At 37.6% G+C, this 25,040-nt stretch overlaps 1 protein-coding gene across 9 annotated transcripts in view; it reads right to left on the bottom strand.

Moving 5' to 3' along the window:
* CPEB3 (cytoplasmic polyadenylation element binding protein 3) overlaps positions 1 to 25,040 on the bottom strand; it is a 195,118-nt gene that overhangs the window by 93,791 nt on the left and 76,287 nt on the right. For all 9 annotated transcript variants that reach the window (XM_045068734.1, XM_045068732.1, XM_004749661.3 and 6 more), the window contains one exon: positions 15,893 to 15,949. In XM_045068734.1, the coding sequence (XP_044924669.1) occupies positions 15,893 to 15,949 (57 nt within the window). The remainder of the gene's footprint in view (positions 1 to 15,892; positions 15,950 to 25,040) is intronic.

Genomic DNA, 25,040 nt, shown 5'->3' with positions numbered 1-25,040 from the left:
TATGAAGGCCACTTGCAAACAGACTAATTAGAGTCAAACTCCACCATAAGGGAAAGGTAATGAAATGAACACCATGGAGAGAAATTTGGGAGCACAAAGTGCTTTCCCTTGAGAATAAATATAACCTTTTTTAAAAAGATTTTTTAAAAAATTTGTTTGACAGAGAGATCACAAGTAGGCAGAGAGGCAGGCAGAGGGGGAGGGGGGAAGCAGGCTCCCTGCTGAGCAGAGAGCCCAACTAGGGGCTCAATCCCAGGACCCTGGGATCATGACCTGAGCCGAAGGCAGAGGCTTTCACCCACTGAGCCACCCATGTGCCCCAAGAACAAATATAACTTTTAAACAAGAACACTGGGCACATAAACTTCTATGAGTTGGCACAAAATCATTTCACATAAAAAAGGGAGGAGTAAATCTGACTAATTCCATCTGCATAATACATCCTATGCTAATATAGATTTATACCAGATATAAGATATATTTTCAAAGTCCTAAATAGTTCCTCCAAGAACTTTAATTCTTATTTGTCAACCATCATCATCATTACAGATAAAATTCATTTTGCCATTTCATATGTATTACTTTCAGTACTCAAAAAATTACATTTAATTTTTACAAGTCATGGTAATGGTTACCCTTGGGTAGGGGTATTAACCAGAATAACCCTGAGTGGGGGTTCTGGGGTGTTGTTAATGTTTTGTTCTTGATCTAGGTACAGGTTATATGGGTGTATTCAACTTGTAAGAATACATAAAGTTACATATTTATAATTTGTGCATTGTTTGAAATGTATGTTATAGTTTAATAAAAAACAAAATATCACAAATCTTTTAGATCATTTCACTAAGATAAAAGATTATAAGATTAATGTAGAAAATTCATAATGCTAATATTTATAGTATTTAAATCATAAATCTGAATTTAAAATTGAAAACATTAAGGATTTTTTCATCCATCACAATAAATATAAAAAGGTATATGTACCAACTATGGAAAGAACAAAGATGCCCTTCAACGGACGAATGGATAAGGAAGATGTGGTCCATATACATCAGAAAGGATGAATACCCAACTTTTGTATCAACATGGATGGGACTGGAGGAGATTATGCTGAGTGAAATAAGTCAAGCAGAGAGAGTCAATTATCATACGGTTTCACTTACTTGTGGAACATAAGAAATAACACAAAGGACATGGGGAGATGGAGAGGAGAAGGGAGTTGAGGGAAATTGGAGGGGGAGATGAACTATGAGAGACTATGGACTCTGAAAAACAATCTGAGGGTTTTGAAGGGGCTAGATTTCTTACTGTGACAGAAAGAAGTTACAAGGCAGGGGTGGGAGGGGGAAGTTGGGTAGGCCTGGTGGTGGGTATTATGGAGGGCACATATCGCATGGAGAACTGGGTGTGGTGCTTAAACAATGAATTCTGGTACACTGAAAAGAAATTTAAAAAATTAAAAAAATTTTTAAAAAGGTATATGTAGTTTACAGTGCAATATGCAGAGGTATTCTAAAAATAAGTTTACATGATCAATGACTAGTACATTGTGAATGATACTTTCACATAAATGTTATGGTTTATTAGGCATATGAGGCAACAAAATAAAATGGATCATCTGTTACTCTTTACGGCTTAGCCTACACTGGGTCTTAAATGGCTGTACTCAATACATGTGATTCCTTAAGAGCACGTTATGATCTGATTTTAAAATCTAAACTAATTCTTCAGCTACATGGATTCAAGCAGATTTCCTGAAGTTTCTCTCAGCAAAGTAACAACATAAACAGATTCTACCACAGAAGCTCGAAAATGACAGAAAGAGAGAGAGAGACAGAGAGAGGGGAGAGAGGGAAAGGGAAGAGGGACAGAGAAAGATCTCTATTCTACTGTGTATTAAAGTAGCTTGCAACATTTCAGAAACTTAAGCAGAGTTCCTGGGATGCTGTATGGATGTAAAACAAGTGAACAAGATATAAAGACCTTAGTACAACATTTTACTAACTGGCTTGTAAATACCTGCCAATACCTGACTGTTAAAAGTCAACTGGAGGAACAAATTGTTAACTACTTTTCTTGTAATAAAATCAGTTTCTTAAAAACACCTTGTAAACTTGGGGCACTTGGGTGGCACAGTCAGTTAAGTGTCTGACTCTTGATTTCGACTCAGGTCATGATCTCAGGGTTGTAGGATCAAGCCCCACATCAGGATCCACATGGGGCATGGAGCCTGCTTAAGATACTCTCTCCCTCTGCCCTTCCCCACCCCCCTTAAAAACAAAAACAAAAAATAAAACCTTGTAAACTTATGTTTTTGAATACCATTTCAGTATACAAAATTAAATTCTATTCAAACCTCTAATGGTCCCTTTCAGTTTCCATCTAAGTATTAGTCATGCAAAAAATTCCACCAAAGGGGCACCTGAGTGGCTCAGTCACTTAAGCATCTGACTCTTGGTTTCAGCTCAGGTCATGATCTCAGGGTCATGAGATCACGCCCTGAGTTGGGCCCTGCACTCAGCACAGACACTGCTTGAGATTCTCTCTCTTTCTCCCTCTGCCCCTCCCTCTGCCTTTCTCTAAAAGAAAGGAAGGAAAGAAGGAACAATGAAAGGAAGGAAGGGGAGGGAGGAAGGGAGAGAGTGAAGGAAGTAGGTCTTAAAAGAAATTCCACCTAAGATGGGTTAAGATCTTAAAATTAGTGCAAAAATACCCCCAATCCCTAATTAGATTATCTTCCAAAGAGCAGGAGTGATGGAGTTTGTCCCATAAATGCTCCTCCTCTATCTTTGTCTTTATAATGGCGGGGAAGACACTTTTAGCCCAGTAATTCCCAAATATGGCAAATTATAATTGAAAAGTGATCAATTTTTCTACAAACAATATGAACTTAATGAGTAAAGATGATTCTTGAAAAGATGGGATATATTTCCAACTCTTATATTCACTTTATGTGAATATAAGGAACACAGGAACACAAAAAGGCCATGGAAGGTAACAGCAAGAAGGCAGCCTTCCACCAATCAAGGAGAGAGGCCTCAGGAGAAGCCAACCCTGCCAGCACCTTGATCTTGGATATCCAGCCTCCAGACTGTGAGAAAATAAATTTCTGTTGTTTAAACCATACAGCCTATGCTATTTTGTTATGGCAGCCCTAGTAAAGTAACACACCAGTCCATGGACACTTGGAAACCCCTTACTCTTAATTTAGCAAGACTGAAGAGCCAGTATTTCAAACCTATAAAGTCCCTGAAAGTATTTAGAAATTCCCTTTAGAATTTCTACAATTTTGTCATCCTTTAAGGAACTTCTTCAATTTTTTTTTCTTTTATTTCATTATGACTACCACAGCACTATTGTTTTCTATAAATCTTTATACTGCTATTTTATAATAGGCATTTTTGTGGATAGGTCAGAAAAATTTCATTGTCATTAACAGCATATGAAACTGTATCCTACATCCTAAACAACTAAACTTTTGCAATGTTCTGCTCCACTGCTTACAAAATCTTATAGGAAACCTACAGATTTTAATATTGCAATCTCACAAACAAAACAGGAATTCCTTCTTTAACCAATACAAAGGTGTTCTACCTAGTTCAACTAGAATACCTTAAAATCAAGAGTTAAAAGACTAAGGAGACTCACTTCAGCCTCTTCCAGTCATTTTTTTTTTTTTTTTTTAATGCAGAACTCTCTCTCCTCCAAAAGCTGAGCCCCAACAGATGTGAGATATTTGTTCCCCAAAGCATTACAACCTGTCACGTATCTTTCCCCCACAATGGCCTTTAAAGTACCTCCTTGGATGTTGGGTTTCCACAGAACATGATTAGAAAACTAAAGATCTACACTCTATGGTAGGACCATTCTTACTAGGTAGAAAGTTCTTCCTAAAATGTACCTCTCTACTATCCTTAACCACAGATCCAAGCCTAATCCTACTTTTATTTGAGGGTCAGTTTTCAGTTTTCTCTTTTCTATAAAGAAAATATATTTAGCTACTCTCCATAAGAAATTGTTTTCCATAACCCATATCATCTTGAACATTCTCCCTTGGATAAACTGAATTTTCCAATAACACAACACTTGTCTTTCCCAAGCCTCTCATGGGAGACATCCAAGAACCTTCACCATCTGACCCCTAACTACTTTTCAGATCCTCATTCCTATTTTTTTATAAGCCTTTTATTTTTTTTAATTTTTAATTTTTTTCCCATTTTATTTTATTTCTTTTCAGTGCTCCAAAATTCATTGTTTATGCACCACACCCAGTGCTCCATATACCCATCACCAGGTTCACCCATTCCCCACCCCCACCCCTCCAAAACCCTCAGTTTGTTTCTCAGAGTCCACAGTCTCTCATGGTTTGTCTCCCGCTCCGATTTCCCCCATCTCACTTCTCCTCTCCACCTCCCAATGTTCAAATTCTCATTCCTATTATTCTACAAATCAGACCTATATATTCCAGTCACACCAATTCAACCCACTCTTCCCATAGTATCAATAAAATGTAAGGACTTTTCTGTTCAGCATAAGAATCTAAATATTCATGTCTTGACACGTATTCTTCTCTGAAAGTAAGAAACCCCTAACCCCCTGGTCCATTTCCACCCACTATTATTTTTCTCCCATCTTGTTCAAAATATAAATTTAAGTCTTCTCTATACCATCTTGCAAGATCCATGCATAATGAGTATTAAGTTAGTTTCCAAAGTATATTTACCATATAGGTTACTTATAGAATCTCAAATGTGATGTGTTATCAAAGTAATCACTTTAGAATTTCTAAGCCCATTTCCTAAATTCCTCATGAAAACAGAAAAAAATAAATCAAAATCTGTTTGTCTAACAAGACTTCTCTGGAAATAAACCTAAAGAATCTCTGCATTATACTGCTATCCCTGCTTGGAGAAAGTGGGGCATCGACCTCTACTCACATTAGGTGATGTTCATGCACCTTCACATCTGTAGCCTAATGGCATTCCACTGTGAGTAACTACCACCTCACTTTCAGTAGAACTTTACTCAATGATAGAATAAATGCCCCCCCCCAACCAAAAAAGGGAAGAAATCAAGAAAAGTCCTGAGAATTCTAATCACATGACACAGTATTTTGTATTTTACACAGATCAATCTGTCCAAATCAGGTCAGGCCTCCTATAGAAGTATGCACCCAAATATTTGGTATATGTTCTCAAAATCCATTGTCTCTGAACCACTCTGTCAAAAGCTGATGAGGTTTCTCCAAACTTTATAGAAAACTCAATTTTTAGACTGTTCAGGATAAGTAATACTTGTTAATCCTACATTTTTGAACTCCAAAATAATGTATGGAACTAAAGAGAAAAAAGGAAGTGTGAATAAAATGGGTACTAATGTGCTCAGGAGCCTAAGCAGAATCAAAGACCCAGCCCCTTGGTCACTATTCCTTGTGTTCTCCTTATGAATAAGGCTTTTCTCATGTGGGAAGGAGGGTTCCTTCATGGAAGAAAATTATGGAAAAGAAATAACTTGAGAATTTGGGAAGAGCTCCAGCAACATGGAATGCTGCTCATTCAACTCACCCCTGCCTTGACCTTCGCTTCCTTGAGCTTCCTTTTCTGACCTGGACTTGGGAAAAACTCAGTGAACAATAAAGGCAGAGCATGCTCCAAGAGGGAAGAAAGAATAGAAGGGAATGCAGAGCATAGTCCTTATGCTACTTGATTCCTTCATGCTCAGATAAAGACAGATGTCGGCAAGGAGGAGTGGCACTGAATGTCCCAAGAGGTAATTTTTTTTTTTTAAGATTTTATTTATTTGACAGACAGAGATCACAAGTAGGCACAGAGGCAGGCAGAGAGAGAGGAAGAGAAGCAGGCTCCCCGCTGAGCAGAGAGCCCAATGTGGGGCTCGGTCCCAGAACCCTGGAATCATGACCTGAGCCGAAGGCAGAGGCTTTAGCCCACTGAGCCACCCAGGCGGCCCCCAAGAGTTAATTTTTAATTGTTCTTTTCCCTCCACCCCTTGCTCACTGCTCACAGCCAAGTTTCATCCCAAATCAATTAAATTACAGTCTCTGGTGTGATGTCAGAGGTATTTTCTATATTTATTCCCATTTTGACTGTATAGCTGGGATTAAGAATTACTATTAACTCTTAAATTTCACATGACTGAAATCATATGGTATTTGTCTTTCTCTGACTGACTTGTTTCACTAAGCATATCCTCTATTTCTAGCCGTATCATTGCAAATGCAAGATTTCATTCTTTTTGATGGCTGAGGAATATTCCATTGTGCACATACATGTATATGTATATGTATATGTATCTCCAACATCTTTATCCATTCATCTGTCAATGGACATCTGGGCTCTCTCCATATTTTGGCTACTGTGGACATTGCTGCTATAAACATTGGGGTACATGTGCCCCTTCAAATCACTATGTTTATATCCTTTGGATAAATACCCAGTAGTAAAACAGATGAACATAGAGGAAGGGAAGGAAAAATAAAATAAGATGAAAATTGAGAGGGAGGAAAACTGTAAGAGACTCTTAACTCTAGGAAACAAACTGAGGATTACTGGAGGGGATGTGGGTGGCGGGATGGGGCAACTGTGTGATGGACACAAAGGAGGGCGCATGATGTAATGAGGACTGGGTGTTACATGCAACTGATGAATCACTAAATTATATCTTTGAAACTAATTAAAAAAGAAAAAGAATTACTGCTAACTCAAAAAGGAAAAAAGGGAGACTAGGGGGGAAAGAGAAAAAAAGCAAAGCCTAACTTTTGTTAGGTGTGTACTTCTTGCCAGATCTGGGAACAGAAGCATTGCAACCTTCACCTTACTATTTGTAAAGAAGGAGTTAATAACTACATTTAAAATAAAAGACACAGGTAACTTGTCTAAGGTCACAGAGCAAGTAAGTGATGGATCTAGGATTTACATTCAGATTGTTTGCCCACCACCCACTGCCCCCCACAAACTTCATTATTTCCACTTACATTAGGGAGAAAACCCCCTTTGGTTAGATATAAAAGGTGTAAGTAAGCAGAAGATAACAGAGTAAGTTTCACCTACTTAACTTTACCCAGGGGTCATCCATATACTAAGTTTTTGTTCAAGTCTCAGACTCCCTGTTGGCACATACTAAAAGTCTGATTGGAAGGGTGGTTAAATTCCTGCCCTTGACAAGGGAGACTATGTTCTGAAAGTAAAACTGATCACTCTTGGAAATGCACTCATTCTCCACAATCAATAAAGAATTATTTAGCTAATGTTACTAAAGAAGCTAAATGAAACCTAAGTGATTACTTAGGAAAATCCAAAAGAGTAGAAGTCATACTAGAGTAAGGGGCTGGGTGGCAGAATAATCTTTATGTCCAAGCCATAGACATATGGTTGGTTGGAGGAAATCAGCAAGTTCTTTCACCTTATTCAGAAAATGAAGATACTGCCATGTTTTAAACAAGGCTGCAATAAAGATGAAATGAATGACCGTGATTCTCAACTTTTCTATCAAAGTGCCCCCAAAGCAGAGGGAAATAAGTCACAGAGCATTCTTAAATCTCATTAAGATCTCAGGATACCCTTTGAAGTTGTCAGCTTTATCTTAAAAATTATCTATCAATTTCATATATGACTCTATCACATAACCCATGTTTTGTTTGGATAAGAGAAGAATCCTGGGTAAAACTGGTGTTCAGGAAAGTAGATTTTGACCATGTCCTGGCAACTCATTACATGCATTACAACTCATTACATCTAAGAAAGCACTTTGTAAACTGTATATCTTTATAAAGGAACTCAGGTAGACTGGATATTCTCTAAGGCTGTTAAACTGTGCTTTTCACAGTTTCTCTGAGCTATCTTTCCCTGTCTTCTGGTCTCCAATACTGAGTACCTACTGAATAGGTTTGGCACTGCACTTGAAGCCAGTGAGGAGCTGTGAGTAGAAGCTAGTCTCAGCTCTCTTGAGGCACACATATTAAAGACAAACATTAAATAGTACAACTGTGGGGGTGCCTGGGTGGCTCAGTGGGTTAAGCCGCTGCCTTCGGCTCAGGTCATAATCTCAGGGTCCTGGGATCGAGTCCCGCATCGGGCTCTCTGCTCAGCAGGGAGCCTGCTTCTCTCTCTTTCTCTCTCTCTCTCTCTCTCTGCCTGCCTCTCTGTCTACTTGTGATCTCTGTCTGTCAAATAAACAAATAAAATCTTTAAATAGTACAACTGTGGAGAGTACCATAAATGGGAAGTCCAGGTTCTATGGCCTACACAAGTAGAGAAGCAAACATGGAGGTCTGCAGAGAAAAGTAGGTGTAACTTTTTAGTTTCCTGTGTATTATTGGGTTGGAAGCACCCAATTCCTAGCACTTTAGACATATTCACACACACAAGGAACTTCTTCCAAAATCCAATTAATAAGTCAAGAATATTTCAGACTACACTTATTTACAACATTCAATGTCAGACCATGTAGACCAGGTTTATCACTCTATTTTTCAGGAAAAGAGGCTTTATGAAGCAATCAGAGCATAAACAAGGTGCCAAGTAACATTAGAAAAACAATCTTCCCTAGGACAATGAATTTGTGTGTTTGTGATAAACTAGTATAAAAATAATACAACCACTCTTAACAATTAAGTATTTAGCACCACGCTCTAACCAGCTGAGCTAACCGGCCAACCCAACAATTAAGTATTTAAAGCAAAGGTTATCACCCTCACCCTGGAGGCAAAAGGTTCTGCTTCTGCCTCACTCGTCACCCTACCCAATTCGCATAGTCTCTGGAACTTCAGCTTCCCCATCTATAAATGAGAAGGCCAAAACAGAAACAGCAATGCCCTCGGGTCCCCTATCATGTTCCTATATAGCATCCACTTAATATGGTTTGAAACTTCAGTATGTAAAAGTTATAGAACATTACATATCCCTATAATTACTATTTTTCATTTTTAAATTAGCCATCTTTCACAATATATTCATAGCCACAACTGTATACTAATTTTACTCCTAAGTCTGCTCATATGGAAACAATAGCACTAGATCTTGTCTCGAAAAGTTCAAAATACTCAGAGATGACGTCTTTAATCTGAGAATATCAAAATAATTCCTTCAGTATCTCATTACTCTGTTAAAAAAATTGTTTATTTATATCCACTCATGGTGAGCAGAAATACAACGTACTCTTCAAATTTTGGAAAATTCCATTGGAATTCTAGCAAACCTGGCTCTCTTCCCATTTTGGCATAAAAGCATCACGTGTTCTATTCCCTCTCTGCCACTTCCTCTCAGCTGAGCCTTTCCCCAAGTAGCTCACTCCCAGCAGAAAGAAAAGGGGGAGGAAGAGGAAGCTCTGGAAGCACACAGGAGTCTCTCCCCAACTTGAAAGTTTAGAGAAAAACCCTTTCACATTTCCTCTTTTGACTCAAATGCTCTAGCAGAACCACAGTTCAACAGAAATATAAGCAAAATCTTCCAAAATATTTTCAAAAGGAAAAAAGTAGAAGATGCCATAAAGTAAAGCTTCAAGTTTCCTGGTGCATCAGCTATGCACAAGTTATTTAACAGCCAATGACCTCAGAGTTTCTCAAGCAGGTGAATGTCTTTGTGCTTTTTATAAGATATTAAAAATTTAGGTCTTTACCTCCTGTAACTTAGAATAGACTCTAGTTACAAACTGAAAGATACCAGAAAACAAATGCCAAGAGAGCTTTTAATTTAAATAAAATTGAAACACTGTTACATTACAAAACTATTATCTTAAAAAAAAAAAAAGTCATTCTCTGGCATATCTTCTCTGAATAAGGCTATGCCCCCTACTTTCCAAAGGTAGCAATATTGATACCTTACATGTACATGTACATGTACCTAACCTCATCCAAATCTCACAAAATGGGGGTGCCTGGGTGGCTTAGTCGTCAAGCATCTGCCTTGGTCTCAGGTCATGATCCCAGGGTCCTGGGATCAAGCCCTCATTGGGCTCCTTGCTCAGCAGAGAATCTCCCTCTCCCTCTCCCTCTGCCTCTCCCTGTGCTTGAGTTCCCTCTCTTGCTGTCTCTCTCTGTCAAAAAAATAAAATCTTTAAAATCACTCAAATCAATCTCACAAAACAATGAGGTAGCATATCTTAACTGTCCTTTCACAGGCTCTTAAACAAGGAGAGACTTATGAGATGCAGAGACTTGCTCAGCCAGTTGCCATCCTTATCACATGACTCCTCCAAGCTCTAAGCCCTTATATTTGTCCTCTGAAAAAAGGGGAGACAATATAACTTCAAAATATCCTTGAAGCTGTCATATTTTTGTCACTCTATATTAGTTGACATTTCCTAGAATTTTATATTAATGGAATCATCTAGAACATACTCTTTGTCCAGCTTTTCAACTCAGCATAATTATTTTGAGTCATTCATGTTGTTACATGTTTCAATAGCTCACTTCCTTTTATGGCTGAAAATATTTCATTGTTTCAATGTACCACAATTTGTTTTTCCATTCTCCAGTTGAGAAGCATCTGGGTTATTTACAATTTTGGAAATCATGGGTAATGCTGCTCTGAACATGTGTGTACAATCTTTACATGGACACACATTTTCATTTTTGCTCTTAAGTAAACTCCTAGGAATAGAACTGCTGCATCATATGGTAGGTGTATGTTTAATTTTGTGCGTGCGTATGTTTAACTTTTTAAGAAATTGCCAAAATGTTGTCCAAAATGACTATACCATTTTACATTAGAAACGTTAAAGTATGGCACCTTTAAAGGTGCCAAACATCACCGGAGATGGAGCACCTCTAGGCCCAAAGAAGATGCACGTCCCAAATTTAGGGGACAGAAGCAGAAGGCATTTCATACAGAAAAAAGATTCATTAAAAAAAAGTGACATTACAATTGGAGAAAGACAACTATCATATGATCTCCCTGATATGAGGAAGTGGAGATGCAACATGGGGGGTTAAGGGGGTAGGAGAAGAATAAATGAAACAAGATGGGATCGGGAGGGAGATAAACCATAAGTGACTGTTAATCTCACAAAACAAACTGAGGGTTGCTGGGGGGAGGGGGTTTGGGAGAAGGGGAGGTGGGGTTATGGACATTGGGGAGGGTATGTGCTATGGTGAGTGCTGTGAAGTGTGTAAACCTGGTGATCCACAGACCTGTACCCCTGGGGATAAAAATATATTATATGTTTATAAAAAAAAAAAGTGACATTGTACCCTGGTACAGTCACTGTAGCTTATAAGACACTTGTAGGTCTGCTGCCTTAAATCACATCAGGAAAACACCTATTTTTTTTTTAAAAAAGATTTTATTTATTAAAAAAAAAAGATTTATTTATTCACTTGGCAGCCAGAGATCACAAGTAGGCAGACAGGCAGGCAGAGAGAGAGAAGGAAGCAGGCTCCCCGCAAAGCAGAGAGCCCGATGCGGGGTTCGATCCAAGGAAAACACCTATTTTAAAGCAACCAATATAATATAGACTCAAGTTTGGAAAGTCAAGGGAGAAAAAAAAAATCTTTAAAAGGCAGCAATAAAGCTGATGCAAGCAATCACAATAGCAGCTCACCAGAGCATTATCTCCTAGTCAGGTACTATGCTAAACTTCATGAGATTTATATAAGGCCACTTCAGTGGTCACTATCTCCACTTTCCAGGGAAGAAACCAGAGGCAGAGGAGTTAAGAATGTGGCCCTTAGGTCACATGGCTAATAAGGCACAGAAGGAGACGATGTTTTCCATGGCTATGCTGATTTACTGCTCCGTCCTCGGGTTCTACACGCCTTCCAGCCTGCTGAAGGATGCCTTCTTGAAGCTGAATGATCCTACCCCTTCAGCAACACTTCTCCCTGTTTCCAATTTCATACTCATCAAACAACTTTCTGATATTAAACTGGTTTTCCAAGCCCAATCTCTACTTGGAAAAAGAAGAGCTGACCAGTCAAGAAACAATGTGCATACACTTGGCAGTGATTATCTCTTAGAGTAAATTACCAGACCAGGCATTTTAGTTTTGAATGTTAATTTGACCATAAATTTGGTTCACCTGACTAATCATGGAGGTACTAAACATCCTTTTCAGAAATCATCATAATAGAGGAAATATCTACTAAGTCAGGTATCAATGCTATACAGGCCCACAACTGCTAATAACCTCAACTCAATACCTAAGAGTTTAAAAAAACAAAAACAAAACCAAAGGCTACTGCTGGTATTAGGAAAAATCTGGCTGACAGATACTACATATATAGCTGGAAGCATTCTCAATAGCCTCCTTCTTCCTTCAGCAGGAAAAATAAAAATACATTATGCAAACTTTTAGTGTTTTTGGTATAAATGTGAAGAGATGAAAGGACAGAATTATTACAAAGTTAAGAAAAATATATTTCCAGTTTAAATGGGACTTATCATTTCAAAACTGACTTTATTTTGGAAATACCAGACAAGTGGCAGTTCTTACTGATGGATCAGAATTTCTTTACCCAATCTTCCCTTCCATACTCTATAATGCTTGAGGACCTCATATTTTGGGGACAAGTCAAGATGGGGCCTTAATTTCCTCCCTGAAGGCTGGCCTGCTAATTCTCACTAGATTCATGGTCTTGAATAGGAAAAATCAATAGATTCTTTGGTTTCACACAAAGCTTATTGTTCTTCCATACCCTACATATCTATAGGATTACTGTTTTCTAAAGTTAGAATCCTATCTTCCACACTCATTTTCTGTCTTCTAGATGACATGAGTGGCAGTGATTCTCAGAGGAAAGAATAACTGGAAGGCAAGAATAACTGGGAAAACTGGCCCATTCAAAGCTGGGAAGTAGTACTGAGAAGGGAGAATGCTCAGCATGGCACCTCTGGTATCCTCCTCAAGTCAGGAGAGGTTAGAGCATGGTGTCTTCAGAAGAGATTTCGGTTTGGTAAGGTCAAGGAAATAAAATAAGGATGGAAGTTTTTTGAAGACATAATGAATGGCAGCATTATGTACAGAATTAGGAAGCATGGATTTTATAATGCAAAAAAGGGTAACAAAGAAGGAATTATAATTGACATTTAAAAAAAAATTTTTTTAGCTTGATTCAATTCTCTTTAATTTTCTTAGCCAGTCCCTTGTTGTCTGAAAATACAATTCAACCCAGTTGCTTTCAATAAGCAACAATAAAGTTTCAGTGATTTCAGCTATGTCTATATGAAGGCTGAGGGGAAGGAAGGACAGGCAAGTCACAGGACAATAACCATGGGGCTGACAAATGGTAGATAAAAGAGGAAAGACAGGGATGCCTGGGTGGCTCAGTTGGTTAAGCAGCTGCCTTCGGCTCAGGTCATGATCCCAGCGTCCTGGGATTGAGTCCCACATGGGGCTCCTTGCTCAGCGGGGAGCCTGCTTCTCCTCTGCCTCTGCCTGCCATTCTGTCTGCCTGTGCTTGCTCTCCCTCTCTCTTTCTCTCTGATAAATAAATAAAATCTTAAAAAAAAAAAAAAGAGGAAAGACAATACATAGATGTGCTTGTGCATGTGTCACATACATAAGTCACTGGATGAGTTAGGTTCAACCACACAGAAGGGAAGAAAAGCTTCGTCACACCAAGTCTGTCAAAATCTGTAGGTCTCACAAGTATCTTCCAAGGAGGATATTTTGTTTATTCTGATCATTTCAAGTTGGAGTCAACTTTGAAAGAAAACTGACAGTATTGCAAATGTCAAATTCTGGTTGTTTTTATGGTTCACTTTGAGGTGCCCACTAGGCAGTACCCAGAGTCATTTGAAGATAGATATACTCTCACATCTGCCATAATGTAGCAAATATGCACCATTCATCAACATTTGATATAGATACTGGCAAACTGACCCTTTGGTGCTTTAAGAAAATATATGGGGTGACTGGCTGGCTCAGTTGGTACGGCATGTGACTCGATCTCAGAGTCGTGAGTTCAAGCCCCATGCTGGGTGGGTATAGAGCTTCCTTTAAAAAAAAAAAACAACAGTAAAAATAGGAAGTAAAAATAAGAAAATCAAAAAATATTACAGACTCACAGAATCTTCATTCTGAAACAATCATTAAAGATGACCTATTTCAGTCCCCTTCTCTTACAGATGAGGAAATTTAGATGCTAAAAGGGGGATTTAAGCATCATGCACAAACTGGAAAGAACATAAACAAAACTGTATTTAAAAGCAGAGAATTAAAGAGAATCAAATCGAAGAGAATCAAAACCTTTTAAAAAGAAAAGTGTCTTCTGGCTTCATTTTGTACACAGAACAATGGTAAATTATATCCTCTCCCTCTTGCAGAAGAGGACTCACACCACAGCAAATCAGGTCTTTTCTAAAATACACATTCATACCTTCAGGCAGACACACTACCGTACTGTTTTTTTCCATTAACATTCAATTCTAGATCCCATCACCTAAGTGAAGTGTTTCCACAAAGTTTCACAAAATTGCTGAGGCTCAGCAAGTTAAGCATGTTTATTAATCCTCACCCCAAAGTACCTGCTTCTGGGGGTGAGGGGAAGAGTTGCCTTAAACTAAAGATAAAGTGACCTTTCTTTTAGAAATTAGAAAATAGAGGTGGATAGTCTGGAATTTTTATGGTTTCCAAGACCCTCCAAAAGAGGGGATACCAGCTATTTAGAACAAAATACACATGCAGTGGATTAGGACCTGCATCACCAAGTTCTGCCAGTGGTTCTCAGCAGTGGCCGCTGTGAAGTAGAAAACATGTCGGAACCAAAAGAAACGTGGAATTATGTATTTTAGAGATAACTTAGGTAAAATCTACCCTAAGGAAATACAATGGTAGGAAGGAAAGGAGTAATACTGTACACAGCCCTAGAATTACCCAGTATGTCTCCTATGGGTACCCATAGTCCGGTTGTGTATCTGGGAGGATGACAGGGAACAAATTGATGTCACTCATTTAACAGAGGAAAAAACCCAAGTCCTGAGAGATTCAATGGCTTTTATGATCGTGACAACGGACAATTTCTATTTAGAGACTGTTTTGCAAAGCTATTTGGTCTACAGACACTAGGAAGGAGAACTGATGCCAGCCAGACATTTTTCCCAGAATTAACTAATACAATGACTTTCTGGTTAATTAGGTTTTGATGCTCCAGAACTCAATCCAACAATTATACCAATAAAACCATTTATAACCTGCAAAGCTGCTGACCAGACCACCTGTACCACACAAATTCCACTAATGGGAGATCCCTGATGTCCAGTTTGAAGCACCTGTTGGCTATCTACCAAAATGAGAGAAGTCTGAGTTATATATGAATAAACTGATCTATTCATTCATATTCGCTATCCTACTCCCTCTCTCTCTCTTCACCTGCTTCCTTTCTTCCTCTCCTCCTTCCTTCTCCCACCCCAATGGTATGTAGCAGGGGTCTGCAAACTTCTCTGTAAAGGGCGAGACAGCAAATAGTTCAGGCTTTTTGGGCTCCACCACTGTGGCACAAAAATAGCTAGAGATAATCCATAAATGAATGGGCGTAGCTGTGTTTCAATAAAACTATAAAACCAGACAATGGGCCACAGTTGGCTCAAAGGGCTGTAGTCTGTCAATCCCTAGTATAGAGAAGCAGTTCTCAACTTTTAGGGTACAACAGAATCACCTATAATTTGTTAATACCCATATTTCTCAGCCTTAAATTACCCAGCCTTAAAGTTTCTGATGCAGAAGTCTTTAGTGGGTCCTGAGATCTTGCATTTTTACTAAGTTCCCAAATGATGCTGATGCTGCTGGTCCAGGGACCCCACTTCGAGAACCACAGGAATAGAATAATGGTCTATCCCACACTAAGTGGAAGGTTGAAATGTAATGAATTAAGAAAGTGGAAATCACATGCTGTAATCTTGACTGCTAATTTCATAGAATATTTCATATGAAAACTTACTGTTAAGTGCCATAATATTATCTGTTCCTGGATGATGGAAATTTATTCCCATGCGTCCTAAAAAAGAAAATAATTTTATTTTAAGCACAAAGAAAAGAATGCTTAATATAATTTCAAATACATTGTAAAAGATAAACATTACAAAAAGCTAAAACAGATTAATCTATAACAATACTATAATCTATAACAAGGCCATAGCAGTTACAACAGTTTTTAAATCAAGTCATAAAACATACAAATGAAAAAAATCTTAAAAACAAAGCCAAAATCTCATTAACAACAAATAAATAAAATAAAACAAAATGTAAAAGAAGCTTTCCTTATAATATACTGAAATTTTAAAGCATCTCTCGCATTCCAACTTAAACATGCCAACTGGACTAAGCATTTTATTTAAATAACCATTCATACTGCCCTTCAGATTCAAGCCACAAAAAAAAGAATTCAAAGAAGTATATAAACTTGATGTTTAGAGGGAATAAAAGCTAAATGTTTCACAGTGGCTCAAAAATGCAACATAATTATCAGAATGGCTACCAGAAGAAAGACGGTAAAATTTATACAACAGCTATAGTGGGGAACAAAGACTGGCCTAAAAATCTAGGGTTCTTATGCTTTCCCTACCACTAACTAGTTACACAACCTTGGGGATAATGCTTATCTCCAGACCTTCATCCTTATAGTAATGGGTTTCAAATGTCTGCCCACACTGACTGGCTGCCTGTTTTTGTACACCTAAGAGCTAAGAATCATTTTTACATTTTTTAAGGGCTGTAAAAATAAAAACTAAAAAAACAAAGAATAATATGTGACAGAGACCATATGAACCAGAGGCCTAAAATATTTCCTCTCTGGCCCTTTACAGACAAAAGTTGCCAACTTCTGGCCTGTAAGATGTAAGTCTGAAACAGATGTTTTAATGGATAGCCTCCAGGGTTAAGAGTGGAAGACGTAGACAACTGGTGTGTTTTTCATGAATTATTTGGGAAAAGAAGGTGGATATATTAAAAGAATAATGAAACAGAGAGTCTTATATGGAAAAAAATGTATTTAAGTTTTCTTGACCAAGCTTTTCAACAAAATAATTATTGATACAGTGCTTCTGTGTAAAGCTATTATACATATGACCTTGGTTCTGCAAAGGTCAGTTAGGTGTCCAGTTAGGTGAAAGGTTATCGTGAAATTCTCAGAAAAATGTCAATTTTATGTGATTACAACTGTTAAATAAATGCCAACAGTATGGGGGGGGTGGTAGAGAGAATGCTGGAGATATGGAAGTGATGACTTTTACAACAAATACAGTGTTATAAATAATTGCAAAAGGTCAATCATCATTTGGTATTAATCTCCATTGTGGGGTACTGAAGGCAAACAGCATTATTGAGCTCTTCTGACCCAAAAGAGAAGAATCACAGTGGACAAAACAGAGCATTTGCTTCAAATAAAAAGGCGGAAAAATGAATTGCCAGCCAAATCAATTTTTTGCCTAGACAAGGCCAACCTTGTCTCTTAAAAAACCCTCAGGTGATAGTAATTATTGGAAGGTCATTTGTATTAAAGGATAAGGAAAAAATAAAACTCTCATAAGTGTAATGTTACTTGTACTGCTGGATGCATGTGTGTGTGTATGAGAAAGAAAGTAATTAAGAATGTAAAACTCATCAATAATTGATGGATTCTAAGGAGATTATTCTAATTTTACCATGAAGTGTTATAGGACTTTTACTAAAAATTATTTTTAGTTTTTACCATTTAAACTTATTAGGAGGAAGATATTACATATATCTAACTCGAATTTTATGGAAATATTTTGCTAGCATTTATATTACAGTATAATTATTTTTTAGAATATATTTTAATGTTTTCTAGAGAAAAAATCACCCTATTAGTAAAGAACCATTTTTTAAATAATAGAATTACCTGTTTTATTTTGTACTGATTCCATAGATCTTTTCATATCTAATAGAAACTAACCATTGTTTAAAGACACATTTAACAGTATCTATATATGTAATAACTCTGTCTTATGTTTCTCCAGCTCCTAAGTCATCTTAGAGTCTCTAAACATATTGTCTACCCCATACACAATGAGTGCTACCTCGTACCACCACCTGATCAGAATCTATAGTAGGAAAATTTGTCATGAGAATAAGGCTTGCGGCTTGGCAGGGAGAATTTACATTCTAGTTTTAGTTAGCTGTATCAATATTCTATAATTTTCAGATAATCAAGACCTTATTTGGATTCATTACCACCAAATACTAACATCCATAATAACTAGATGTTATTTACTCATTGTATTCTGACATATCCAAATTTAACAGTAAATAGACAGTCACTGGAAAGTATGCCTACAAACCAGAGTTGAGTTCAAAATCACTGCAGATACCTAAGGAAATGGTATATAGAGATGGTCTCCTCAATCTCTGACCAAGGAACATTCAGACGTGGGTTTGGTTCCTAAAAAGCCAGGGGTATTCCCTAAAATAATAAGGGGTTATCAAGAAAACTAAGCAAGTCTTGGGACACGTGGGTGGCTCAACGGGCTGGGCATCCAACTCTTGATTTCGGCTCAGGTCATGATCTCAGGGTCCTGAGATCAAGTTCCACATCTGGATCTGTGCTCAGCATGGAGCCTGCTTGGAGTTCTCTCTCTCCCTCTTCCTCTGCCCTTCCTACTCCCTCTAAAACAAAAACAAAACCCAAGCAAGCCCAGATTTAATTGGTTCTCATTAGACTTCCTGTATTTCCTGTGCTACAATCATTTATGGTAAGAATTATGTGGTCTTAAAATTGCTACATCAAGTAATAGTTTTTATATGTTTCTGGAACCATTGCTGTTCCCACACTTAAAGGGTGCTCTCTCTGCTGTCCTCCAGAAGCTGGGTCCTTTTGGGGCTCTTTCCAGATCTTAGGACTTTTCAGCTTGAAAAGATGAAACTGAAAGGAAGCTCGGTAATTTTCTGATTTTCATCCCCAGCACACACTGATGACTTCCAATTTAATCTTTCTAAAGATGCAGGGGGAAAAAAGCCTTAGGCAATGTTTTGTAGATGAAGGCATCAGGATTTGCTGAAAAGCAAAAAACTTTTTGCCTTTCTTGGTATCCTCCCTGATTCTGTTGGTCTGTCAGACTTCAGTGGATCTCTGCATCAAAATCACCCACAAAAAGTTTTATAAGAAACTCTGTGTCATGCCAGACCCAACAGAACCAATTATTTAAATATAATCTGTTTCCCAACTAAATGCAAACTCTTTCTAGTAAAACCACTTACAGCTTCTTTAAGCTACTTTCTTTACCTCTACAAAAATTAATATTTAGATTACAAAATGCAATATCTTTTCATTGAAGAAAAATGAGATACAAAAAATGCAAAAAATAAGGTCACCAATTAAAGACAAGCTCTATTAACATTTTGATTTATAGTCTTTCAGTTGGAGTGTTTACGTGTAACGATTCTTTTCTAAAAGGAGAATTATTTTATGTTTTTTCTTAATATATTTTGCATCTTAAATTTTATAGTTATTATGAGATTTTAAAGGAGAAAATATATAACAGCAAAAGAAAAACTAAATCCAAATACAGATGAGGCCATTTCTTTTTTCTTCCTTTTAACCAACAAATACTGCTGTTTAATCAGCTGTGAAAATAGAATCAAGTGTGTGACATCTGGTGATTTTTGTTAATGCAGTCTGGTGTTGCCAGTGTGACATTTTGTCACCTGTCCATGGGATGCTATTTTTAAATTGTTCTTGTCAGCCAGCTATCTTTTAAGTATAGTGTAAAATATAAGGTTTCGAAAACTGAAAGGCATACTTGGTTTTACGGAGTTAAATGATGCTGTGGAAATCTGAGACTGTCCCACTTTCCCCACTGCACAGGGCTTGATAAATGGGGGGTGAGGGGATGGAGGGAGAGGTTAGAGAATAGGGTTACATATGTTTATCCAGACTCTGAAAATCACAGTCTCATAAGCTCAAGTCAAATTCATATTTAAAAGGCTAGTTATAAAAAAATGACCTCTACTGTTATTCAAAGTTTCAGAGTCCAACCAACCCATATTTTTATATGTCCAAGATAAAACTTGGAATTTTCATGAATTCATAATTATGAAAGTCACCTCTTCATTTCTGCAATATGTTACAAGATAGGGAATAACTATCTTCCTCTAATCATCCCTATTTGCTCTAAAAAGTCAAGTCTTTCAGAGACCTTCACATACTAGAATTTAAATGCTGTATTTCAGAAAAGGTTATAAGAAAAATGCATATTCTGCTTGGTTGTATTTTCCACCAATTTTCTCTATAAAACTGAAAATACCTTCCTTCAGAAAAAGTATCCACAAGATGAAATAATATATTATGTAAGGATATAATAAAATGGTGTTTTAAAGTCCTTTTAAGGAAAAATGATAAAATTTTGGCACTAAAGTATTCTAAATCTGTTTCAAAGAATCAAGAAGCAAAAGCTATGAGCTTAGACTTGAGGTCAAATTCTAGTTTCTTTTCATAGCAGCAGTGGATAATTTCTGGCATGCTTTCAATTCCTTTGTTCCTATTCCTCATTTCAGGCTATACTCTAAAATACTTAAATCATTCTTTTAAAACTCTCAGATATGGGCACTTGGGTGGCTCAGTGGGTTAAGCATCCAATTCTTGATTTTGGCTCTGGTCAAGATCGCAGGGTCCTGGGACAGCAGGTGTGCTGGGCTCTGCACTCAGCCGGGGGTCTGCATGAGGGATTCTCTCCCCTCTCTCTCTGCCCCTCCCCCTGCTCACACTCTCTCTAAAATGAATAAATAAATCTTAAAAAAAAACAAAAAACCTCTCAGGTGACTACACTACTATATAGAAAGGACCACTGGAAAAATAAATGGGAGATATTTATTTTAAAAAAATCATTCAACTTGTATTTATTGTCCCCTTCTTGAATAGAAACAAAACAATCACTTCTTGCTTACTCAGAAACTGCCCCAAACAATTGTAAACTCTGCTAACTTCTATGCAAGACAAACTTCTATGGGCCAAAGGTATGTAGCACAAAAATAGAACTGGAGCAACAATGCAAGTAAAGAGACAGCATATTTTTCTGGAACAAACTAAATGTAATGAAGATGCACTTTTTCTGAAACAAGGGAACCTCAATATTCCATAAAAGGGTCCAATTTTGTGAAAGGCTATATAATACTAAATTTAAATTATGATGAATAAAGAAAATTGCTTCCATAACACCCAAAAGGTGTGGCATTTATTTCTTCCAAGTTTCTCTCAATTTAAATATTTTAAAGCACTATTATCAGAAGACAGCTCCTCTCCACCCCAGATTCAGTGCACATTTGAAAAGCAAACCCTTAAAAAAAAAAAAAAGCAAACCTTCAATATCAGTTCTCAACTGACACCTGCTCTTTTCATTTTTCAAATTTCAGTTCCATGAATAGTGAGGAAAGAGAAAATTCAAATACACAGAAATGTTTCATCAGGTACTACACCCAAGTAGTTAGCCAGCTCTATTCTTCTGTTGTAAGAGGGAGACTACATGGGATGACAGAAAGGGGACCCTTTTCCAAGATTATTTGCTATCCTGTGCTACCCAACCAGGGGATGGACCTTGCTGCACAATGTCACCTACACTGCCCAACACTCTGTGGTTGATATTTCCCTATTATTCCTCCTGTCATCACTTTGTACTCTTTGAATGTTAATCCTCAGGGAGGCTGGGATTAACCAAACCTAATGACCCTGGGTTTTCATTGGGGTTCCCCTGTGGCTAGGTAAACTTTCATCATTAGTAGCAAGCTGGGAACACCTATAAGAAGAGTACAGAGATTAATCTTTTTCCCTATTTTACAGCAAATAATTTTTTTACAGCAAACAATTTTTTAAAAAGATTCTATTTGTTGGGGTGCGTGGGTAGCTTTTTCTTTAAAAATATTTTTATTTATTTATTTGAGAGAGAGAGCATGAGTGGGGAGGAAGGGGCAGAGGAGAGGGAAAAGTAGACTCTCTGCTGAGCAGGGAGCCTCATACCAGGCTTGATCCCAGGACCCTGAGATCATGACCTGAGCTGAAGGCAGATGCTTAACTGACAGCCACCCAGGTGCCCACTTTCCCTATCTTTAATCCCACCTCTCCCAATGCCAGAAATCCCTTTAACCCTCATAGTTATAAGGAAAGTTGTGGATTTCCTTCCCTTCAGCCCACCTGAAAAGAGGGCAGAGAATAATTCCTCTCACTTAGATGTTACTCTCTACTAACCCAAGGATTTCTGCACTTAGAAAAGAAATAAGGGAGAGTGTTCATTAGTTAATCATCCTTCTCAAAACCACCCTTCTCATTTCTTGGAGGCATTCTCTCAAATAAACAATAGGAAAAGTCATATGTAATATGGTAAGAGACAACTGATAATTATAATGTTATTCTGTTATAATCAAGTAGTTTGATATCTTTAAGAAGCCAACAAAATTAGTCTAATTTTTATTTAAATAAGGGTGCTGTGATCTGATCAGTATCACTAAACACATTCCTCAGGTGCTGTGAAGAAAGCTCAATTCAACTTTTCCTCTACATTACTTGACATTTTTATCACAGGGGAGGAGGTAGAGACCTTTTAATATTGCCTACAAACATCTTCAAGTCTGACTTGGTTTTACTGAGTATAAGTATAAATGTGACTGAAAAACTGTTAAAATTCTTTACGAGGGGCCCCTGGGTGGCCGAGTTGGTTAAGCCACTGCCTTGGGCTCAGGTCTTGATCTAGCGGGGTTCCTCCTCAGCAGGGAGTCTGCTTCTATCTCTCCCTCCCTCTGTTTCTCCCACCTACTTGTTCTCTTGCTCTCTCTCAAAGAAACAAATAAAATCTTTAAAAAAATACAAAGTTCTTCACTAAAACAGAAGTCTTATTACTTTCTGAACTTCCTATTCTGTCATTTCTCTCACTAACCCTTTTTTCCCCTTTAATCAAGAGAACAGTTGAATAAAGGGATTTCTCATTGCATGGGGTTTTTTTTGTTTTGTTTTGTTTTGTTTAGATTTTACTTATTTTTTTGAGAGACAGAGAGTGGGAGGGAGAGGGAGATAGAAACTGAAGCGGACTCCATGCTAGCTCAGAGCCAGATGTGGGGCTCGATCCCACATTGTGAGATCATAACCTGAACTGAAACCAAGAGTTGGACACTTAACCAACTGAGCCACCCAGGTGCCCCTCATTGCATACATCTCTAAGATGAAATATTGCTGAGAACATATTTCATCACGTTCACTTTAAATTCATCATGAAGTACTTTATCCCATCATGAATGAGATATCCTATGATATTTTCTTTCTTTTTCATATTATTTAGATATATAATTCTGGAAAACCAATGTAACTTACGAGGATTATTTTCCTTTCTCCTTCAGGTGATTTTTTTTTTTTTTAAAGATTTTATTTACTTGACCGAGAGAGAGATCACAAGCAGATCGGGAGGCAGGCAGAAAGACAGGGGGAAGCAGGCTCCCTGCTGAGCAGAGAGCCCGAGGTGGGGCTCCATTCCAGGACCCTGAGACCATGACCTGAGCCAAAGTCAAATGCTTAACCCACTAAGCCACCCAGGTGCTCCTTACGGTGATTTTTTATGAAGACAAAGTGTTTATCCTTCAATAATCACTACTTATCTATGACAAATACAAAATTTTTACAACTTGCATTTGAAAGCTTTTAATATTTAGCTACAGTCTAGCTAGAAAGAAGTAAATATTGTAGCAATTACCCAGGCCAGGCAGTAAGTAGCACAGCACTACCACCGCCAGCCCAAAAAGAAAAAAAAAAAAGGTTAACATCTGAGCAGTTTCTAGTCTCAGGAACTTTGACTGACCTTTTCAGCCAGTCCATGAAGTGGGTACTTTATTTCAATGATGAGGAAACTAAGGCTTTGAATTCAAAGAGGTTAACTGATTTATCTAGATCAACAGCCAACTAGAGGCAGAGTCAGGATTCAAACCCACGTTTGAATGACTAGAAAGTCAGAAAGGCTGATCTGAAATTTAATCTCCTACTAAGAGATTATAAAATGCCTGGAAAAATGTTAATAAAAATGATAATCTTTGCTATCTCTAGCTAGTAAGCCTCAGATTATATTTTCACTTTTCTTTTTTTTTTTTTTTTGAATGTATTATTTGAAATTCCTACACTGAGTAAAAAAGTTTTTTTTTTTTTCCAAAGAAAGTCAAGCTTCAGGAAAAAAACAAAACAAGCATACAAAAAAACCCATGATTCTGTAACTTGAGTTTTGAGACACTCAAAAAAGTATTCCCATGGTCAAGTGGGAGACGAAGATATTAAAGGTAGGAGGAAGAACAGGATGGAGTAGAAGAAATGTTTTTATTTTTTTTTTATTTTTTTTTTAATTTTTATTTATTTTGACAGAACACAAGTAGGCAGAGAGGCAGGCAGAGAGAGAGGAGGAAGCAGGCTCCCTGCTGAGCAGAGAGCCCGATGCGGGACTCGATCCCAGGATCCTGAGATCATGACCTGAGCCGAAGGCAGCGGCTTAACCCACTGAGCCACCCAGGCGCCCCTAGAAGAAATGTTTTTAGACAGGCAAGCCACATGGTAAGTCCCCTAGCCTACCACCTTTCTCTTAAAGCTCTGTTCACCTAGATGTCTACATCTTTGGATCCAGAGATCTTCTCTATGAATTTACCTTAAGGAAAAGCTATGTGCAAGAACTCATCCATGGCAGCATCACCTAATATGGAGAAAAAGCTGGAAACAATCTAAGAGTCCACAGTTAAGGCCTATTAATAAATTATAAAGATCAGATAAAAATGTGGACAACATTTATTAAGTAAGGTATATAAAAATAGGGGAGACTGGGTGGCTCAGTCAGTTAAGCGTCTGCCTTAGGCTCAGGTCATGATCCCAGAGCCTTGGGATCATGCCCCACATTAGGCTCCCTGCTCAGTGGAGAGCCTGCTTCTCCCTCTCCCTCTGCCTGACACTCTGCCTCCCTGTACACTCTATCTCTCTGTCAAATAAAAAAATAAAATCTTAAAAAAAATACATATATATATATACACACATATATATATATGGATATACTATCACATTTATTTTTTGGTTATATTTTTGTTATAATTTTCTCCATTTTTAAAGTAAAAAATTACTTAAA

The sequence above is a fragment of the Mustela putorius genome, unplaced genomic scaffold (genome assembly GCF_011764305.1).
Source record: "Mustela putorius furo isolate JIRA1106 unplaced genomic scaffold, ASM1176430v1.1 tig00003909_pilon_pilon_pilon, whole genome shotgun sequence".
NCBI classification, from domain to species: domain Eukaryota; kingdom Metazoa; phylum Chordata; class Mammalia; order Carnivora; family Mustelidae; genus Mustela; species Mustela putorius.
This window is presented reverse-complemented; position numbering and strand designations above follow the sequence as displayed.